The sequence below is a fragment of the Meles meles genome, chromosome 18, assembly GCF_922984935.1.
Source record: "Meles meles chromosome 18, mMelMel3.1 paternal haplotype, whole genome shotgun sequence".
NCBI lineage: Eukaryota > Metazoa > Chordata > Mammalia > Carnivora > Mustelidae > Meles > Meles meles.
Window position 1 is genome coordinate 62,040,901 of NC_060083.1, and position 21,142 is coordinate 62,062,042.

Below are 21,142 nucleotides of genomic sequence, written 5' to 3' on the forward strand. Positions count from 1 at the left end.
CGCGCCCCGGCTCGCGCTCGCTCAGACAACTGAGCCCGGGCCGCGGCGGCACAAGAACTCATGCAAATCCGGACGTCAGCGGGCGGGGCCTCGCCGGGCCCAGCTCGGCGTCAGGGGGCGGGCCGCGGCCGGGATTGGCGCAGCCGGGCCTACCGGAGGCCCCGGGCCTGGGCGGCGGGGGGAGAAGGAAGGACGCGGGAGGGGGGCCGGAGGAGGAGGGCGCCGGGGAGGTGCAGGGGGAGGGATCCGCGGGCCCGGGAGAGGGAGGGAGCGGGACCCGGCGGGAGAGGTGTGTCGGCCGGGGGGGCGCGGGGCGGGTGGGGAGCTTGACACCGCCGGGAGGGTCTCGGCGGCGACCCCTCGCCTGCAGCGCGGCGCCTGGGCCTGCCCCTGCGCCTCTCCTTCTCGGTGTGCGCCGCCCGGGGACCCCTGCTGGGGGCCACGGAAGCATCCACTGCAGTTTCCAGTTGCACAGAATTGCGTCATGTGCAGACACACACACACATACACGCACACGCAAACGGGGAGCCGCCGGCAGGGGGCAGAATCGGGGCCGGGGCAGCTCGCGCCCCCCACCCTGCGCGCCCGCCCCGCCCCGCCAGGCGCTGGGCATTTAGGAAGGCGAGGCGCGGGAGGGAAAGGGCAGGGAGAAGGAGAGAGCGGGGTTCCCAGGATCGCCAGGGAGAGCGGGAAGGAGAGGCGAGGAGGAGGACGGAGGAGCAGCCAGGCTGGGGCCCTAGCGCTTGGGAACCTTACCGGAAGCGGGCTCCGAGGCCGAGCTTACCCCAGGTCCCGGCCGGCTCCCAGGTTGCCCCCGGCACTCTCCTTGGTGGGGCAGGACCGGGCTGCCTCCTTTCCAGCAGCACCCACGCTAGCCCCAGCCCCGCGGCCAAGCTGAACGAGAGGGGGCGACTGCAGAGGGGGCACAGGGCATGTCCGGATCTGCCTGGGGGACCGAGGGGACTCGGTGGGGACACGGCATCGAAGGCGGGAGTGGCGAGGGCCGAGAGGTTCAGGCTGAGCAGGGGCACATCGAGGCTGCGCAGAGAGCCGGAGAACGCAGTGGCTGGGGAGCCAAGCGGCCGTCAGGACGGTGTGTCCCCGGTCCCCAACAGCCAGCCGAGCCGAGGCCCTCCCGAGAAGCCGCCGAGTGTGAAGTTTAGCACCTCCGGCGGCGAGACGGCGCGTTCGGTGTGCGGCTCCGGCGTCCGGCTGGGGGAGCTGCTGCGCTCCACGCCGCCTCCCGAGGGCGCCGCCCGCGGGGCCGCGAGCTCGCTGGGGTCGCGGCGAGGGCGGAGGGGACCCGGAGAGGGTGCAGGAGGGGCAGGGCGCGCTCGCCCTGGGGCGTGTCTGGGCCCCCCGCTCCTGGCCCCTGAAGGACCGGGAGCAGGAAGCTTGCGCAATCCCTTGGCTGAGCGTCCATGGAGAAAGAAAAAGAGCAAACGCCGAGCGAGAGTGGAACGCGCGAGGGGGGCGGGCAAAGAGCCATCCGGGTCTCGGCTCCCGCCCTGACACACGTCCCAGAAAGCTGGGTGGGGACCGCGCGGGGCCTCGAGAGACCTGGGGAGGGCCGAGGGGCCGAAGCGAACCCCCAAAGCATGCTCGGGGCTCGCGTTCTCCCGGGAATCCAGTAGAAGCCTGGAGACAGTCTGGTGTTTGAGGACACGCGCGTTGACTCCACCGTTCCACCGCCACCTCGCAGCTCCCGCCGCGGTGGCCGTTTCTGTTTCGGCGTCGGCCGCTGCCGGCGACGACTAGCGTGGCCCCTCCCTTCGAGCGGTTCTGGGAGTGGGGGGTCGCCTCGGGCGGCACAAGAGAGGGGCTCGGTCTGCAGTGACTGCTCTCCAACAAGCTCGAGGCACAGACCCAAGATTCCTGGAGGAGTCGGGGTGGGTGGGGGGCCGGCTGGGGCTAAATAGGGCCCACGCCTGCCTGTCGTCCTCGCGTGGGAGGGGGGCTCTCGGGGTTTATAGAAGCTGGGGTAGGTGGAGTTTTGGGGAGGGGGGACACAGGGAGAACGTCTTTCTCCTATGTTTTGGGCTTTTATCCTGACACTCTTGGCCAGGGCAAGGAGCTCTCCGGTGGGACAACTAAACTGCGGAGGGGGCAGGGACCCCAGGCTGGCGCGGGAAACGCTGTCAGCACGACAGTCACCCTTACACGTAGAGCCAGCCGCAGGCCATAGGCACTTTCAGTCTGTGCGGAGGTCTGCAGCGACCTTGTCCCGGACAGCCCCATCGTCCCGGGAGGGGCTGAGCTTCCCGACACTTCGGCGGCCCCCTCACTAGAAAATCCCCTGGAAAATCTGTCTCTAGTGGGTGTTTCCGCGCCATCCTGGTCGGGCTGCTGCAGCCTCTGCGCCGCCAGGGGCGTTGGACTCCGCCCTCCGCGGCGGGCTCTCTCTGCCCCCGCACCTCCCCGGACCTCGGGGGCCACGCGGCGGCACCCGGTGCCCGGTCGGCAACTTTGCGCAGGAGCCGGGCTGGGCGTGTGGCCGAGCTGGGGAGGAGGGTGGCTCTCGCAGGCCAGTACAGCGGATCTTTTCTCTGGTTGCCTGTGTGGTAGTGCAAGCAGCCGCCAAGTGCCCCCGATAGCGGGAAGGGACTCCCCCAAGGTCCTCAGAACTCCCGGGAGCCCGCGGCTATCCCCTCTCCAGGCCTCTCTGCTCCAAGTGACCGGAATACACAGGCACCGGCAGAACGCGACGACTCGCCCTTCGCGCGGTTACTAACTTTGTTCTGGGGAGGACGGGTGGATGTGGAGAGAGGCCGAGTCCTAGAGCCCCAGCCTCACCTTGGCCTGGCCATAGACCACCCCTCACCTGCCAGCGGGTGTGGGGAGGAGCTCAGGACCGGGGAAGCACCAATGGGCTGCATGGAGGAGGCAAAGACAGAATCTGGGGGTGTGGGGGGAGTGGGGAGTGCCCTGGAAGCCCCCCCAGGCGTGCTGTGAGCCCCTCCTGGGAAGCCTCCCGCATGGCCTCCCCTACCATTCCACCCCGTCCTGACCCCTCTGAGGGAACCAAAGGCGAATGGAGCCTAAACTCGGGATTCCCAGAGCCTTCAGCTGCGGCCCTTGCCTCCGACCCGGGATATCCCGAGCCCCTTGGGGAAGCCCCGAGAAGGGTCGCCGATCTGCGCATTTGGCGCTGCCTCCTTCCAGCCAGGACGGATTGCGCCCCTGGGTTCCGCTGAGGGGCAGAAGCCTTCTGGGTGCCCCCTCAGGCTGGGGCCCCCAGGGGCCCTCAGGGGCCCCAAGTGAGGAGCGATGCTGTCTCCCCAGCTACAGCCTCCCTCGTGGAGGGGAGAGGGTGGAAAGAGTAGACCCCGGAGAAGCCAGAGACTCTAATGGCCCTGGGCCAGAGGGTGATGCGATCCGAGTCCCTAGCAGGACCTGAGCCACCCCAACCCGGGGAAATCAACGACTCTCTAAGTCTTCTCTGTGAATGGACTCCCTGCACGGAGTTACCAGCTCCCGCCCACGAGCCCCAGGTCTGAGTTCTGCCCGGAAGGGACGGCCTGTGGCTTCCCGGGCCAGTCCTAGACTAGCGAGGCTCTCGAGCTGGTGTGGCTTTCTAGGTCCCCGGAGGTGGGTTTCCGACAGCCAAGGAGAATTTACTAGCATAACGACTGCAGAATCTACCCGGGCTCTAACAAGGGCTCATTTCTCTCCTCTGCTCTTAGTTGGGGAACTTGTCTCTGACGTCAGCGCTGGCGTTTGTAATTTCGCATTTTTCGCGGTGGCTGACCTGGCAGGACTGTGCGTGGGGGGTAGGAGAAGAGCCGGGAGGCGGTGTGGGAGCCCTGCACTCCGCCCCCCGCACCCTCTCGGAGGGACGGCTTTGTTCCTAAGGGCGCCCCTCCGCCCTCTGTGTCCTCACCCCCATGTGTGCGCTCTTTGTGACACCGACCGCGAAAGGTCGCCTTTCATTCGGGCGGCGAAACCCCTGACGCCCCGGCGTCCCTCCGCAGCGGGCTGCTCGGGGCTGAAGCTGGGCGCCAGGTGGGAGGGCCGGGCAGGGCGCGCGGGCGGGGCAACGGGCCCGGCACGCCTCCAGGTCGTGGCCCCCCGGCAGGTCCTGGGCATTCCCGGGGCCACTCCGGCGCCCGCGGGGCCTTGCCTCGGCGTGGCGGCCCGCGGGGGTCGCAGGCGCAGGAGCGCGACGGGCAGTGTTCTACGACGCCCGCGGGCCCAGCCCCTCCCCACGTCCGGGCAGCCCCCCCACCCCGGCCAGCCTGGAGAAACCCACGCGACCCCCCCGCACAGGCTGGGTCGCGGGGCTCCTGCCGGCCTGGCGGTTTGCGCCCCCGGGATCCATATTTCAAACGTCTTTGGAGCCGCTTCCAGCGCCCGCCGCCGCCGCCGCGCGCTCACAACGGCCTCTGCGCGCCGTGTTTTCATCTGGGGTTGGTTTGCCCAAGGTCTCCCCGCGGGCCTCCCCTGCGCGAGGTCGCCCCTCCACGTCCGCCCCGCTGTTTTGCTCTCGATGCCCCGTCGCACCCCCGAACGCAGCGGGGCCCACACGCAGGGCGGATTTCTTTCTTTCCCTTTTCCGAACGAGAGCGGCTGCGGCAACGCCGGGAACGAGATTAAAATCGCCCCGCGGCCCCCGAAGTGGTCGTCCGCCGCCGCGCAACCCCACCCCGCCCCCCCAGCCCCCCGCGCGCCCCCCGCCCGGCCTGGCGGCGCGCCGAGGGTGAAGCGCGCGCCCGCGAGGGCATTCGGCGCGGCGGGGAGGGGCGGGGGTGGGGTGGGGGGCCGGGCGCCGCGGGCCGGGGAGGCTGGGCTCGCGCTCGGTCCCCCTGCCGACCCCGGCGTGGCGGGGCGGGCGCGATCGGAAGGGCCCGGTGCGTCTCCGCCTCCCAGGCTGGCGGGGAGTCGGGCCGGCCGCGGCCCGAAACCGCGAGGGCGCTGCTCCGAGGCCGCGTCCTGCGTAGCCCGAGCGGGGGGAGGGGGCGCAGGCTCGGGAGCCGCGGCCGCGCGTCGCCAGCCGATCGATCCCCAGGGGCGGGAACGCGGCGAGCCCCGCCGGACGGGGGGGGGGGGGGTGTCCCTGAAGGATCGAGGGGCGAACAGAGGGGCTGCTCGGGGATCCCGTGACCGTGGGATGGCGGCCGGGAGGGCCCAGCCTCAGCACAGCTCGGCCTGCCGTGCGGGGCCCGGGGCCGGGGGCGGGCGGTAACGCCTCGGGCACCCCAGAGTCCCGTGCATTCTCTCTCGGGCCCCCGGGTTGGCCACTTCCGGAGCCTGTCTGCCGCGCAACTTCGTCCCTCCAGGTCCAGCCCCCCACCCCCGTCCCGCCCCACCCCCACCCCGATGACGAGGTCGTCGGGCGCGATCACCCAGGCCTTCCTTACCCCTCACCCCGCCCTCCCGAATCCTGATCCGAGTGGGTGGGGGTCCCCTTCCTTAACACCACCTCTGGAAGGACCCCCAGGTCTGCCCAAGAAGCCCCTTCCCCAACTTGTTCCCGAGGGCCGTTTCCTGGGACGGTCTCCGCGGACCCCCAAGGGATCCCCTTAGGCTCCCGGGGGCCCTGGCCGCCGCCTCACCTGCCGGGTCCGCGGCCCAGGCGGGGCCGGGGTAGGGGAGCCGAGGAGCCTGCACCCGCCGCGCCCTCCCCTAGGGGGCGGGCTCCCCTCGGGCTGGCGGGCGGCTGGGGCCTGGGCCAGGGCGGCCCTCCCAGCCTCTCCCGGAGTGGGAAGGAGAGGCGCAGGCAGGCGAGCAGGGGGGTCTCGCTGCAGAGCCCGCCCCACTCCTCGCGTTGGCAGCGAGGCTGCCGCGCCTCCAGCCAGAAACAAGCGGACCCAGAGCGACTTGGAACCTTGGGAGCCGCAGCACACCTAGGGCCGAGCGCATCCTGGCATCCTCGGTGGCCAGGACCTTGCTTCTCAGGAGCGCCCCTTGCCCGAGGCCCTTCCCCTCCCACTGAGAAGTCGACAGGAGGAGCGTCCGTGCATCTTTGGTTTGAGGTTTTTCAAGGTCACAGGTCAAGAGCATCCCCAATTCCCTTGTTCTGCTGTGCAAGGGCCCGTAAGAAGCAAAGTGGTATGACAGCGCAGGTGTCCCCAACAGCCCAGCCAGCCTGACTTCACGTGGGCATGAGTGGGAAGGGGAGCCTGGAGCGGAAGCCCCGCCAGGGACTCTCTTCTCCAAACTGAGGTTCGCAAAGGAGAAGTGGCTGTGCCTGACAAATGCCCCCCCCACTTTTTTTTTTAAGATTTTATTTATTTATTTGATAGGAGACACAGCGAGAGAGGGAACACAAGCAGGCGGAGTGGGAGAGGGAGAAGCCGGCCCCGGAAGAGCAGGGAACCCGATGTGGGGTTCGATGCTGGGCTCAATCCCAGAACCTCGGGATCATGACCTGGCTCATGAGGTCATGAACCCGACGGAGCCACCCAGAAGCCCCCAACTGCCACTTCTTAAAAGTGCCCTGATACTTCCCTGTAAGGGATGCTTCCTGGGTTGCTGGCTGGGGGAGCACTAATACCCCCAAGAGATACCCCAAGTAGGGAAAAGGGACCCCAGTTCTTCCTCTGGTGGGGACAGTGGCCTTGAGAATGGCAGCAGCTATAGGTTGGAATAGGCCTTGAGGTTATTTATAGTCACTGAATTTCCAGATAAAGTTCAGAATTTCTTTTTTTTTTTCTGGGCTAAGGTAGTCACTGATGGAGGAGGGTAGGAGGCAAATGTAGCGATGTGCGCATGCGAATGGGGCTGGTAAAGGGCGTAGGGAGGGAGTGCGCAGGCCCAGCCAGCCCCGAGCTTGGGGCAGGGCCGTTCCTCCACCAGGCTTGGCTGCCAGGGCCGGAAGTATTTTTAGGGTTCCACAAAAGTGGTCTAATTTCTTTTCTCCGGCTCCTCTTCCTCCTCCGTGAAAGTCGTTTATTAAAAAAATTATAAAATACGTGTAATATTGGGGCGCCTGGGTAGCTCAGTCCATTAAGTATCTGCCTTGAGCTCAGGTCATGATCTGGGGTCCTGGGATGGAGCCCCGCATCCAGCTCCCTGCTCGGCAGGAGGCCTGCTTCTCCCTCTCCCACTGCCTCTGCTGTGTTCCCTCTCTCGCTGTCTCTGTCTCTCTCTGTCAAATTAATAAATAAAGTCTTTAAAAAATACGTGTAATATAAAATTTACCATTTCAACCATTTGCAAGTGGCACGGGGCACATTCACATGGTTGGGCAAGAATCACCCCTGTTCACCCCCGGAATTTCCGCATCACCCCACACAGAAACCCTCAGCCCCTGGTACCCCCCGTCCTACTTTCTGTCTCATGAATTTGACTGCTCCAGTTGGAATCATACAGTAGTTGTCCTTTTCTGTCTGGCGTATTTTACTCAGCATCATGCCTTCAAGGGCCATTCGTGTTGTAGCAGGTGTCAGAATGTTCTTCCTTTTTAAAAGCTGAATAATATTCTATTGTATGTCTGTCTAAATTCTTTTAAAATCAGAAGAAAAATCTTTAGGTCAAAGGCAATGTCTTGGGGCACATGGGTGGCTCAGTGGGTTAAGCCTCTGCCTTCGGCTGGGGTTATGATCTCAGGGTCCTGGGATCGAGCCCCCCATCAGGCTCTCTGCTCAGCAGGGAGGCTGCTTTCCCATGTCTCTCTGCCTGACTCTCTGCCTACTTGTGATCTCTCTCTCTGTCAAATAAATAAAGTCTTTAAAAAAAAAAGACAATGTATTAGTATATAATATTGATATGTTCACCTTTATACCAATGCAGTTATAAACTCATTTTTTATACATTAAAAAATATTTTACTTATTTATTTGAGAGAGAGAGAGGAGAGAGAGATAGCGAGAGAGAGCATCAGTGGTGGGGGGTGGGGAGAGGGAGAAGCAAGCTCCCCACGGAGCAATGAGCCCAATGCAAGACTCAATCCCAGGACCCCGGGACCACGACCCAAGATGAAGGCTAGACGCTCAACCGACTGAGCCACCGAGGCGCCCCAATTTTTAATACTTTTTTTAGGGACAAAGGATCCACCAAGAGAGCCGTGCCCAGGGCCCATGAAAGTTCTGGGAGAGGTTTCAAGAATGGCACGTCTGGGGAGACTTGGTGAGTGGGGCCCACCAGCTCTCCCTGCGGGTGGGTGTAGGTAATCAGCCGGCCTTGGACTATGGCTCTGGGGGGGCCCAGAACGCTCACCTGCCAGTGTACCCCGGTACCTCAAGGCATCCTGGGGACGACTTCTCCTCGGCTGGAAATGCCCGTTTCTGTCTGAGGCCATTGAAGTAAAAAGCACGTGAAAGCCATGGGAACACAAGACCTAGAAACACAAGGCCTGCCTTTCTCTCCTCCTTTTATTTTGAGAGTCTCGGTCTGCAGGCTGAGGCCCAGCTCCGGCTCTACAAATTTCTCCCGATGTCCGTCTGGCCTGTGTCTGTGAGCTGATTGCCTGCAATTTGACAGTAATGATTATAATGCGGTGATTTTGTATTCTTTGACTCATTCAGATCGGAAGGTTCAGAAACGGACCCAAGCCTCCCCCACCCCCATCCTCTTGCTTTTGAAGCTGCTGGTTCCTTCGTTTGTTTTTATTCCAAAGAAACGGCAGAATCTCATGGACACAGATCCATAGAGAGAAAATGTCTTTCCCTTTTTGAACCGACTGATGATTACTGATTTCCTTTTTTGGCCTTGTGATGAAGAATGAGTCCCATAGACGCCAAGAAATATTGCACAGGACCAGGGGAACATTGCTACAGAAGTCTACGCCGGAGGGAAGCCTTTCTGGGAATTTTGAGAAGCTCGGCCTTTCCCAGGGGCTGTGCCCGCTGGGCTGTGCGGTGGTCGCTCACTCCTACACTCTGCCGAGCCGGCTCTTTCCTCCCCTTCCTTGTTACCTCCCGGCGAAGACACACTCCCGTGTACACTAAGCCTTCTTTCTCCGAAGAGGCCCAGACAGACAGGTGGATGGCCATAGATACAATGCTGCAGGGTGTGAAAGCCGCTGAACCGGGGTGACATAGCCCCCCGATCACTTGCTGCTGGCATCTTAGCCTGACCTAGGGGCACCGCTCCTGGCCGCTGGGTTTCCCCCCGTGGCAGGAATCAAGAAGCAGCGCTATGCTCTGCGGTGGGACCTGTGCGTGCCCTGGCGGGCGTGTCCCAGCTCTGGGGCAGCTCCAGGTTCCCAGAGAGGCAAGGCTGGTTTTCGCACATAGACTGCAGACACGGGGCTCGCCGTTTCTGAGCAGCATGGATGAGGCTGTTTGCACATCGCTCATCAGAAGCCTGGTTGTTTGCGATGCAGAGACCCTGCCCCCCACCTGCCACACCCAGACCCTCCAGTCCCCCCAGAGGAGCGCCCCCGCACCTGCCACTTTAGGATTCCTATGCGCACCCCCTAGAGAGGGCGGCCCGACTCTGCCAAGTCCAGCTGCCGGCGGGCAAAGACTTTGTTGTGACGTTCCTGAGACCAGGGCTGGGGGGCTGGGGGCTGGGGGTCATCGAAGAGGAGGTTCCCCCTGCAGAGTGGAAGGGCGGCTGCTCATCGAACAGGAAGAGTCTCCTCCCCCGCCCCCATCTTCTGCTGGCTCCCAGCCAAAGCCCAGGGTCCTGGCCCTCCCTTGGGTCTGGCAACCCGGGCTGGGAGGGGAGGGAGGTGTGCCTGTAAGACCAGAGCGTGCGGGAGAGGTGCTTGGAGGAGCTGACTCCAGGTTGCCGAGGTGAATCTGTCAATAGAGAATTAACAGGCCCGGCTGACTGGTCGGAACTGTGTTTCAAAACAGCCAGCTTCTGGCTGTCCTCACCCGTCCCAGAGCACGGCAGACAGGAGCCTTGCTGGGCAGGAGTCCCTGGGGACAGGAGGCCCCGCAGCACCTCGCCTCTGCTGACCTGTGGTAGGCCACACGGAGGTGTCTTCACCCCCACACCCCCGCTCGGGCTTGTGAGCATGCCTCCTCCCCGGACCTTCACCCAGAGCGCCCTGCCCCCGGGGGACTCTCATCAGGTTTTCCTGATCACCCGCCGGCCCCAGGCACATCCACTGGGGTCGTCTGTCCACGTTGCAGGGCAAAATGAAAACATGGGGCCCCTTGTTCGAAAACTATGAACGAGGGACAGAGCACTAAATCAGTGTGGGTCTGCTTACGTCCCGTGAAGCTGGCCCTGTCCCCACCCAGGGCAGCTCAGAGCCCCGTGTCTGCTGGTTCTCCGCTGGTCCTCTCGCTTCCTCTCTGGTCTCAGTGTCCGGTCCCCGAGCCCACCAGTCCAGCTCCCTCCAGCAGTCAGAGCCTCAAAAGTGGCCAGCTGTCCCCAGCATCCCGCCATCCCTGTTGGGGGGAGACTCCAGTGGTGGCCCTTCGGTCAGGCGTCCAGCTCTGGCCAAGATGGCCACACTCGCGTGGCGTGGGGGAGTGCGGAGGGACTGACTGGGGCCAGGCACAATGGGGCGAGCCATCCCCAAGCCTGCCGGAATGCTGCCCACTCGCCGCTGACACAGGCCGCCACCCTCCTTGCTCCCCGCCCCATGAGCTGCCCCACAAGTGTTGGGAATCGAGGGGTCTGGCTCATGGGACCCTCAGGCCTGATCAGTGAGGGCTGTTGGGACGGGGAGAGACCCCAAACTAGTTGGACACCCATTGAGAGTCTCTCTGCCGTGGGATGGCAAGCAAACAGCGTCCTTAGAGCCAGACCCACCTGCCTTCTCTTGACCTTCCCACTTGCGACCTGGTGATTCCAGGCATCAGTTTCTTCTTTGCGAAAAGGAGGTAAGACCTCAGCTCAACACCCCTGCAAAGGCGCCAAAGCCCCGTGTGACCTGACACTGTCATCTTCTGCCTTACTGTCCTCGGACTTTCCTTCTTCTTCTTTTTTTTAAAATATTTTTCTTATTTATTTGTTAGAGAGAGAGAGAGAGCATGACAGGAGAGAGGTCAGAGGGAGAAGCAGACTCTCTGCCGGGCAGGGAGCCCGATGCGGGACTCGATCCCCGGACTCCGGGATCACGACCTGAGCCGAAGGCAGTCGCCCAACCAACCGAGCCACCGAGGCACCCCCGGACTTTCCTTCTTGCAACTCTGCTCCAGCCACACAGAATCCTCAAACACTCCAGGCACGCTGGGGCCTCAGGACCTTTGCACTGTCTGTGGCCATAGTCTGGAATAGATAGCGGCATGGTCCTCTCCTTCTCCTTCAAGCTTTGCTCAGATGTCATGTTTTTTTTTTTTTTTAACTTGTCAGCATTTAATGAACTTCCCTCCACGGGGCTTCAGGCTACCAGAACGCAGGCTCCCCCTGCACCCCTAATCTTCTCCTCAGCAATTCTACTGAAGAATTTCACCTTCAGGATGACAGGCTGTTTGGGTGGGGCGCTTTCCCGTCCCCAAAACTCTGTAGTAGCCCCATCGTGCCGTGAGAAGGATGGGAGCAGCTCGGGGCTTCTTTTCTGGCAGCATTTCCCTGTGTCTGCTCCCTGACCCAGGCCCACGGTTTATAAAGGTTGACAGTTGGGCAGAAGCTCTGGTTCCCGCTTCCGTGGGATGGCAGGTCGGCAGCCCAGACGAGAGAGCCCGACCCGACATCATCTTTTCAACGTTCTGCTCCTGTGGTCCCCTGTGACCCCGGTCTCCCTGGGCCCTTTCTTGGAGCACCAGCTTCCCCTCCTTAGGGACACTGTCCTCTGTCCTGCTGATGCTCCTGATCTCTCTCCTGCAGGCACAGGAGTCCACAGGACAGGGTCCAGCTAACCTCCTCTCTCTGATGTGTGTCCCGCAACTAGAACATGGCCCGGCACACAGCAGACACTCAGTGCATACATGTCAGCTGGGTGTGGGGTAAGTGGAACTTCTGGAAGTGACAAGACAGTGCTGTCACTGACGTGCGCGCACTGGCTTGTCCTGGCTCATGAGAGCCGATGGCCCAATCTTCAGAAATTTCGTGACCCAGTTGTTCAACACAACGTTATTAAGAATTCAATTATTGGGACGCCTGGGTGGCTCAGTCGGTTAAGCAGCTGCCTTCGGCTCAGGTCATGATCTCAGGGTCCTGGGATCAAGCCCCGCATGGGGCTCTCTGCTCAGCGGGGAGCCTGCTTCCCTTCCTCCTCTCTGCCTGCCTCTCTGCCTACTCGTGATCTCTGTCTGTCCAATAAATAAATAAAACCTTTAAAAAAAGAGAGAGAGAATATTGTATGGTTTTTAAAAATTTTTTAAGGGTTTAATTTATTGATTGGACAGAGATCACAAGTAGGCAGAGAGGTGGGCAGAGAGGAGGAAGCAGGCTCCTCGCTGAGCAGAGAGCCCGATGCGGGGCTCGATCCCAGGACCCTGAGATCATGACCTGAGCTGAAGGCAGAGGCTTCAACCCACTGAGCCACCCAGGCGCCCCGAATATTGTATGTTGTATTATGATTTGTAAATTACGTGATACACGTCTTTCTATCACTAATATGCATATTCCTTCTCCTCGAGAACGGTCTGGGAGTCTGCTGTTTACCAGCACCTCCAACAGGAAGGCATTTGGATCGCTGTGAGCCGATGGAATATATTTGATAAAATGAGGCACCGTCTCAGCTCCACAGGTAGCCCTTAAGAAGGCAGGGAGACAGGAAGAGAGCAGCTGGCCCGGGGGCTCATGGGTGGCAAGCGCCGGACACCGGCGCGCCATAAGCGGGCACGGGGTAGCTATGGGGCCCAGCAAGGCACTGGGAGGCCCGACCTGTTGGATGGGGCCATAGTGAAGGGGCAAGCAGGCCTGTGCATGGGGAATCTTTGTGCCCCTTACAATTCCCCCTCACCCCCCCACTCATCCCACTCCCCACCCCCCCGCCCCGGGACACATAGACTACACCAATCCCCAGGACGCCAGACCCCTGAGGCATTGTCCTAAGGGCAAATGGCTCCAGGGCCCTGGACAAAGACCTCGTTATCCTCGGGCGGCCCTGTGCTACTCTCTCTCTCTCTGTGCTCCCAGCTGGCGAGGGGACCTTGTATCCCAGGACTGCTTACATCCACTCCTCCGGCCTCTGTATCTGCTAAGCTCCTAAGAGGGGCTGGTCCAGCCCCAGCCCTGACCTTCTTGCTGGAGGGAAAGAATTCTCCTTTTGTTTTGTTTTGTTCTTTACTCCTGTTTGCGTAAAAGATGCTTCCATTGGGTGGTCAGAGAAGGCCTCTCTGAGCAAATTACATATGAATTATGACCTGCATGTTGAGGATGAGCCAGCCTTGTAAAGATAGGGGAGGGTTTGTTCCAGGGAGAGGGACAGCAGGTGCAAAGGCCCTGAGGCAAGCACGTGTTCAAGGGCCAGAATGAAGCCGGGGGTGGGGACCGTGTGAGCCGAGGGAGTGGGGTGATGGACAAAGGCAGTTTGCCCGAGAGGCTGGGACTCAGAGTTTGCATTTGATCTAATTGATCTAATTGGTCCAGTCGCTCTGGAGGGCCTTCGGAGGTTTCAGGCAGGGGAGTGGGGAGACTTTTATGTCCTGGTCAGATAACAGGGTCAGACCGGGCCAAAGGACGAGTTCCCTGGATGTGAGGAGGCACCTGAAGGACGGGGCTTCCGGGGCTCTCTCTCTCTCCACCTGGTTTCCTTTGAGAAGCATCTCAGAAGCCCCATCGTCCCTCCAAGCACATGGAGGTGAAGAGTCAAACACCGAAACTAGAGCCTAGAGCTAAAGAACGCAGACTCCAGGAGCCAGACTGCGGGCCTGTGCCTTCCCACGGGGGACATCCGCTGCCCTCTGACCTTGCGCCACTGACCCTTGCCCTGTGCCTCCACGTCCCCAAGCCGGAAAGCAGGCTGGTGATAAAACGCTTGGTGGGCAGTGCGGGAGGCTGAGTGGGTCGACAGGCCAAGAACTTCCCGCACCTGCCAGGAGTGAGGCACAACGGTCCGTCGTTATTAGTTTTACTGTTTTTATGATGGTGGTGAGGACAGGGAGGCACCCAGGCAACCAAGCCCGGATCGGAGCCCCCGCCCAGCATGAGGGTTCCCGGGGTCAGGGGAGCTGAGCACACCTGTCTGGAGGCTGGCGACGCCTGAGCGGCACCCCTCCCGCTCTCTGCAGAAGCAGATGTGGTATGCGTCCCGGCTGAAAGTTCTAGACCTTCTCGAGCCTCACATTTGCTCTCCATGGCAGGCTGCAGGCCGCGGGGTCCTCCTGCTCTGTGAATGGCCCCAAGTCCCTGCTGGCCTTGAGGGGTGACCGTGGTGCTGGAGGAAGGCTTCTGTCCTCAGGTGGCGTTCACTCTCTCCGGGATCTGTGTGGTCCCAGGACGCCCCGGGTTCCCGGAAATGAGCCCGTCTCGGCCCAGGCAGCCCTGGGGAGGCACAGGGGGACCTGGCCTGCTGGACGGGGCCATAAGGAAGAAAGCACTTGCGCCGGTTGGTGGACCGACAGCCACCAGGCAGCCCCTCGGAGAGGCCCAGCAGGAGGCATCTGTGTCTTCTGCTTGCGGTCTTCAGCTCACTGTGCGTGAAGCGGAGCTTTTGACCCCAAGCCCAGTGTCAGCCTTGGGCACATGGGATGGCCTGGGTGGCTTGGGTGGCAGGGCTCTGTCAACACAACCTGGTCCCTGGCTAGAAGAGAAAAGAGAAAAGGGCTAGAAGAGAAAAGGGTCCCTGGCTAAGAATCCACAAGACCTGGACCGGGTGCCTCCCAGCTACAGGGGAGACTCTCTCTGGCCCGCGGCAGGGACCAGGACCCCCTGTGTTATGTGCCTGGGGTGGCGGCGGTCGAGACTGTGTTCATTCAGTTCGTGCCCGACGCTGAGAGCTACGCTACATCCTTCACTCACAGGGGGAGAAACCGGCGTTCTAACTGGTTGTGCGGGGCTGCGGGGCTGGGACCCAAGCTAGGGTGCGCAGCGCCAGACGAGCCCTCACCCTTCCAGCTGGAAGGCGTGCTCCCCGGGGCTCTCTTTCCTTCTCTGGCCCTTCACGCCTGTGGCCAGCCCTGGGGAGAGCCTGGGGTTTGTGGGGCGGTCCGGAGGGAATGAAGCAGACGCGAGTTCCAGTTGTCACAGAGCGTGGAGCCGGGGAGCTCCCGTGACTCAAGGCCACTGCTCGAGGTAGTCATTGTTGCCCTTGGCTCTGTGGGGGAAACCGAGGCAAAGAGAGATGAACACTAGGCAACAGGATGTGAGCGGTGAGTGTTTCTTGCTCGTGAGATGGGTGTGAATTTGGGCTGGGGGGTCACGGGTAGACTCTATGGATGGAATAGTAGGTCCCAACATGTGAACTTACTTTGGAAGGAGGGTCTTTAGAGATGTGATTAAGGTAAGAATCCTGGAGATCATCCTGGTTGAGGGGAGGGCCAACTCCAATGATATGTGTCCTCGTAAGAGAGAGACAAGGAGAAGATGCACACGGACATTCTTGTATCTGCAGGGGAAGGCACCTGGGACAGGCAGACTGGGGACGCCTGCAGCCACGAGAATCCGAGAGAGGCACAGAGGTGTCCTGCCCGGGAGCAGGCATGGGGAGCACAGCCCTAGGGACGCCTTTCTGACTTCTGGTCTCTAGGACTCCAAGACACTAAACTGCTATTAGTTTTAAGCCCCTGGGTTTGGGGTGGAGCTGGGATGTGACCCTGGGGGTGCCTGCCACAAAGCCTCGGTTCTCCCGGATCTGAGCTAGGAGTCTCGCCTCTTCTTTTCTTTTCTTTTTTTTTTAAAATGATTTTATTTATTTATTTGACAGAGATCACAAGTAGGCAGAGAGGCAGGCAGAGAGAGAGAGAGAGAAGAGGAGGAAGCAGGCTCCCTGCTGAGCAGGGAGCCCGATGCGGGGCTCGATCCCAGGACCCTGAGGTCATGACCTGAGCCAAAGGCAGAGGCTTAACCCACTGAGCCCCCCAGGCGCCCCCCGCCTCCTTTTCTGATTGGCCGAAGGGCCGCCAATCACTGCGCACCTGCCTCGGCCGGTGCGGGGGCGATTCGGGTCTCCGTCAGTATTCCCCCGCTGGGCTGGGGATTCCGGGCTGGCGCGGGGCTGCCGGCCCTGCCGTGTCTGTGTGCCTCCCTGGCAGGCACGTAGGCACACGTGGGCGCTCTGGAAGAGACGCAGTAAATGAGAAGTAAACACTGATGTTGACCTCGAGGGCTCGGTGCCGTCAGGCCAAGCGCATGTGTGGGGCGGCCTTCGTGCTGCTCGTTCCACGCTCCCAAGGGCTGCCGGGGGACCGGAGCTCGGAGCGGCCCCATGAACCACTCACGGTCCCTTATAAGGCAGATGGGAGCCACAGGGCGTTCTGCTTCCCCACGAGGGGCTGGAGCTCCGGGGGACGTTCCTCCTCATGGTGAGGTTCAAAGTCAGCACCCTACCAGAGGACTACCACGCGGGCCTCCTCTGCAAAGTCTCCGGGCAGCCACGTTTAAAAAGCGAAAAGAGGGGCGTCTGGGTGGCTCAGTCGGCTGAGGTTCCCACTCTTGATTTCGGCTAAGGTCATGATCTCGGGGATGCACAATCAGCCCTGGACAGGGAGCCTGCTTGAGATATTCTCTGTCTCTCTCTAATAAAATAATAATAAAAATAATTTAAAAATTGTTTAAAAAGTGAAAAGAAGGGGCGCCTGGGCAACTAAGTTGGTTAGGCATCTGCCTTAGGCTCAGGTCATGATCCTGGGGTCCTGGGATGGAGCCCTGAGTGGGGCTCCCTGTTCAGCGGGGAGTCTGCTCCTCCCTCTGCCCTGCCCTGCCCCCCACTTGTGTTCACTCTCTCTCTCTTCCTCACTCTATCTCAAATAAATGAACAAAATCCTTAAAAAAAAGTGAAAAGAAACGGGTAAAATGAATTTTAACAATATCTTTTATTAATCCAGTATATGTCATTCCAACCCATGATCAATATAAAGTTAATGTTTTTTTAATTTTCATTTTTCAGTTTAAATTCAACTAATTCGTACAAAAGGTATCATCAGTTTCAGAGGTGGAGATCAGCGATTCGTCAGTCGTGTTTAACAGTCAGTGCTCATCACATCACATCCCTCCGTAACGTCCAAACCCCAGACACACCACCCCCACCCCCACCCCTCCAGGAACAGTCAGTTTGTTCCTAGGGTTAAGAGGCTCTACGGTTTGTCTCCCGGCACAAAAACCGTTAGTGAGACATTCTACTTTATTTTTGTTGTTGTTGTTCTCGGTCTTGGAAATCTGGTGTGGATTTTGCGCTGTGGGCACTTCTCCACGGGCGGGCAACAGCCGCGTGTGGCTCGTGGCCCTGCACTGGACAGCAGGTCTGGGGCCCAGGGAGAGAACCTCCAAATTCCAGCTGAGCAAATCCTCTGGAGTCTGGCCTGTTGCTCTGGCTTATGTCCTGGGGACCTGAGGCAGCACGGGGTGGGGACGGGGAGCTGGACCCAGCGTCAGCAGTCACGTGGCCATCTGTCTGCCCGGTGTGGTCAGGACCGGCACGAGGTTTGGCGAGAAGGCTTCCGTGAGGCTGCCTCCAGGCCACCTCCCCTGGGAGGCCCACCCAGATCGACCTAGAAAATGCCAGCCTAGGGCCAGCATGGGTGGTGGCCTTCAGGGGCACCCTCGGGGCTGTTGACCTGGGCTCCTGGATCTGGAAGGTCACATTCATAACCTGTACCCTGCATCTGCGGGCTCCCTCGAGCGGCCCCCGTCTGGGGACATGGAAGTTTCCCTGCGTCCTAGGAGGCCGGTTGGCTGTCTGGGGGGCTGGAGCTTGAGTTTCTTCTGCAGGCGCTGGTCAGGACACTGGTTACGGGCAGGAAGCCGCCGATGTCAGCCTCTCGCTGAGACGGGAAGCGCTGGGACTCTTGGCAGGGCTCTGCCGGCCACAGCCAGATGCCTCGGATGAAAACGCAGACATCTCCCATCATGGGGCCACGGGACCAGGCCATCTGTGGGCAGTCCTGGTGGTGCTGACCTCCCCGGCCATGAACTCTGCCCTCAGGATGTCTCGTCCTGGGGTCCCTGTCCTTGTCCTCATCCCTCTTGCTTTGTTGTCTTTCTCGTCCTCCCTCCGCCTCCTCCCAGCTTTCCTGTCCTCCCCCCTTCCTGGGACTCCCCAGGCTGCTCCTGTGCGCCTCACTCGGGGGCTCCCATACCGCGGCCAGCTCGCCCCGGTCCTGGCTTGAGTCCTGCCTCCCCCCACTCACGTCCCCCCGGGATCGCAGGAAAGGACCTTGTTTGGACACTGGGTCTCTGCAGATGGAATCGGGTGAAGAGGACGGTGTTGGGGGGCCCTTGGCACCCGGTGATGGGTGTCCTTACGAGAACAGAGATTAGGAAGCAGAGACATGGTACAGGGGAGAGGCACCTGGAATCTGGGAGCCCGAAGACCGCCAGCAGCCAGCGACGCTGGGAGAGGCAGAGCAGGGTTCTCCTCGGGAGCCTCCTGGGGGAGCACGGCCCTGCCCACACACTGATTTCCAGCTTCTGGGCCCAGAACTTTGAGACAAGCAGTTTCTGCTCTGTCCCTACCTTTCACTCTGGTGGTACAGCTGCCCCGGGACACTCACCCAAGAGCCCTTTGCTGGGTTGGGCCCTAGCACGATAGGACGAGCACCCAGCCAGCTCCATGCTGGGGTACCCTTGAACCTCAGCAGGCCGCCCCTGAGCCCCGACTCTGTCTGCAGAAGCCCCCAGCTTGCACACACTTTTGGGGATCACGGTCCTCAAGACTCCAAGATTTCTTTGAGCTCACCCGATGCCGATCACAGCTAAGCCGTGACCCTGCGCTCGATAAGCGGTGCCCCCCCACCCCGCTGGAGTCTGGGGAGAGACTGCTGGGGCGGCAGAAGCCGGGTGGGCCCGAATGGGCAGATGAGAGCAGGTCACTGCCGTGGGATGGACTGAATCTGTCCCCGCCCCAGTCGGAGGTGGTCAGAGGTCACAGGCCCCGGGAGCAACAGTGGCAGAGGGGGTGACGCCGGCCGAGCAGGGAGGCCAGCAGAGGGCACGTGGTCTTGTGCAGGGGGAGCTGAGGCAGCCAGTGCAGGGGAAAGACTGAGCGGGCAGGTGCTTGGGAACCATCTGGGTCAGAGTCTTGGCCCTGTCCGGACGGGGTGTGTGGGTGGGGTCCTGAAATGGATGGGACGTGGCCCTGGGGCAGTGAGAAACGGGAGAACCGGAAGCTCTCAGGCATCATGTTGCTGCTGTCGTTTGTTCCAGAACATACTAAAGCCGTAGACCAGGGCAAAGTGCTAAAAGCAGAGAGAGGAACAAAAGACAGGGGTCCAGAGGGACGTGTGAGGGAGGGCAGCCGGCTCGAGAGGGAGCAGAGGCCTCCGTGAAAGGCCAGTGTAAGGAGAACGAGGAGGCTCGTGGGTCCAGCGGGGAGCTGAGGAGGGCCCTGGGGGCCAGCAGGGAACCTGGAAAGAGCAGTGTCAGCAGCCGCGGCCGGCAGACAGTGGAGACAGGACGGGGCACACACACATGTGCACGCTCATGCACGCACACACCTGCACGAATGGATGCCCACGCGCACATACAAGTATGCACACACATATACGTGTACGCACACCTACACACTCATGTGCACGCATGGACACACATAGATGCGCACACGTACACACATGCACACGGGCAGCAGGCAGTGACCATGTCAGGACAGGCTGTCATTAAGGTGAGCGGAGGGCTGCAGCGGGAGGGCCCCGGGGGTCAAGGGTGTGTGTGTATTTCATGACAGGAGGGGCAGGAGCAGGAGTTGGAATAGAGGAATTACAGGACAGGGCCGGGGGTGCTGGCAGCTCGGATGGGGGGTCCACTTTGGAAAAGAGGAGGGTGGCCAGTCCCGAGACAGGTGGGAAGGAGAGAGATGGGCAAGATGGTCTGGAATGCCAGGAGGAACACCAGGGTATGGGGGAGGCGTCCATTCTGGCCATGGCTTTTCCAGAAATGCTGGAGACCAGGTCATCGGCAGGATGCTCGGGGGGGACAGGGCTGCGCTCGGGTCACCGGGAGGTTGGGGGAGAACGGCTGCCCAGCAGGGAAGCTGGGCAGCCTTAGCATCTCCAAGATCCACGCTGTCCCCCGCAAAGACCTGAGACCTACGAGGGGCTGAGAGTCTGGCTGTCACTGGGTCAGGCTGAGGTACCCCTGCCCCCGCTGCCCTCTCCTCGCCCAGGCTGCAGACAGATCGGAGCTGAGCAGACTGGCACTGTCTCTAGGCGTGCAAGTTGGCACACGGGCCTCTTCGATGTGCGTGTACATTTGCACAAAGAGGTACCTGGAGAGATGGTCGCCCCCTTGTCACCAACTCTTGGCAGTAGTGTCTGCTGATTTTTATTTTTCTCTTTTGAGCTTTTTGGGGGAGGGACAGGAAGAGAGAGAGAACCTCCAGCAGACTCTGAGCTAAGCATAGAGCCCATTGTGGGGCTCGATCTCATGAGCCTGAGATCATGACCTAAGACGAAATGAAGAGCTGGACACCTAACAGACCGAGCCACCCAGGTGCCCCTAAGATTTTGTTCTGGGGTAACCTCTATGCCCAACGTGAGGCTGGAAATCACCTGAAGACAGTCACACGCTCTTCTGACTGAGCCAGCCGGGCGCCCTTCTCTTCTGAGATTTTAAATTTAGTGTAAATCCACCATGCACTGTTTTTTCCAAACTCAACAAAGCAGTTAAAAAGCCTCCTCCACAGTGTCCGTTGTTTGGATGGAGCCGGAGGGAGAGCCTCTCGCTGCTGTGGACGATCTCAGGTCCTGTCGGGGGGCCTGCCTCTTTGAGCCTCCTGGGTCCCAGGGTGCAGGGGAACTTGGGGGGCCGGGCAGTCAGCATTGCCTCCGATGCAACACCGGCTGAAACCATCCCTCCTGGAGAAAACAGATGTCCCCTGTGGGAATGCCACGTCCTTCCCGGCGCCCACAGCCAACCTCGCTCGGCCTCCTCCTGCCGCATGGCCTCATGCCCATTCCTTCCCGCCCCTCGCACAGACTCTGTCCTTGGCCTCTGGTCCCCGTTGCCTCCGCAGTCCACCCCCGCCCACAAGCTGACGCCGGGGCAGTCACCTCCCGTGGCCCGCGACCCACTCTAGCTGACCGCCCCGGCGCCTCCGCTTCCTCCAGGGGCGGGTTCGATCAGCCTGGGGTGGGGTCCGGGCCCTGACATTGGACAGGAGCCCTTCAGGTGACCCTCCTGTGCAGCCCGGGCCGAGGTCCTCCAAGCTCACGGTCTCCCAGAAACTCCAACCGCCCCCTGCGCTGAATCAATGACGAGCT

At 61.2% G+C, this 21,142-nt stretch overlaps 1 protein-coding gene across 1 annotated transcript; it reads right to left on the reverse strand.

The window, feature by feature from the left end:
• Positions 1-21: 21 nt before the first annotated feature.
• LOC123930081 (nascent polypeptide-associated complex subunit alpha, muscle-specific form-like) lies at positions 22-17,794 on the reverse strand. Its single transcript, XM_045986288.1, has 12 exons — positions 17,681-17,794; positions 15,866-16,124; positions 14,839-14,908; positions 14,424-14,532; positions 13,699-13,821; positions 3,911-4,929; positions 3,009-3,190; positions 2,822-2,896; positions 2,415-2,554; positions 1,167-1,875; positions 757-1,066; positions 22-432 (listed from the first exon to the last, which is right to left on the reverse strand). The coding sequence occupies exons 1-12, from the start codon at positions 17,792-17,794 to the stop codon at positions 150-152; spliced, it is 3,393 nt and encodes a 1,130-aa protein (XP_045842244.1). The 3' UTR covers positions 22-149.
• Between the last annotated feature and the right edge of the window lie 3,348 nt (positions 17,795-21,142).

Bases quoted from the DNA above. Each gene is read 5' to 3' on its own strand.
- LOC123930081 (XM_045986288.1), bottom strand. From the start codon at position 17,794: ATGGGAGATGTCTGCGTTTTCATCCGAGGCATCTGGCTGTGGCCGGCA. The intron at 14,533-14,838 runs GTGAGGGCTCGT...TTTCTCTTCTAG, and splicing joins CACGCCTTCCAGCTGGAAGG to CCAGGGACCAGGTTGTGTTG. The intron at 2,897-3,008 runs GTCAGGACGGGG...CCACACCCCCAG, and splicing joins CCTTTGGTTCCCTCAGAGGG to ATTCTGTCTTTGCCTCCTCC.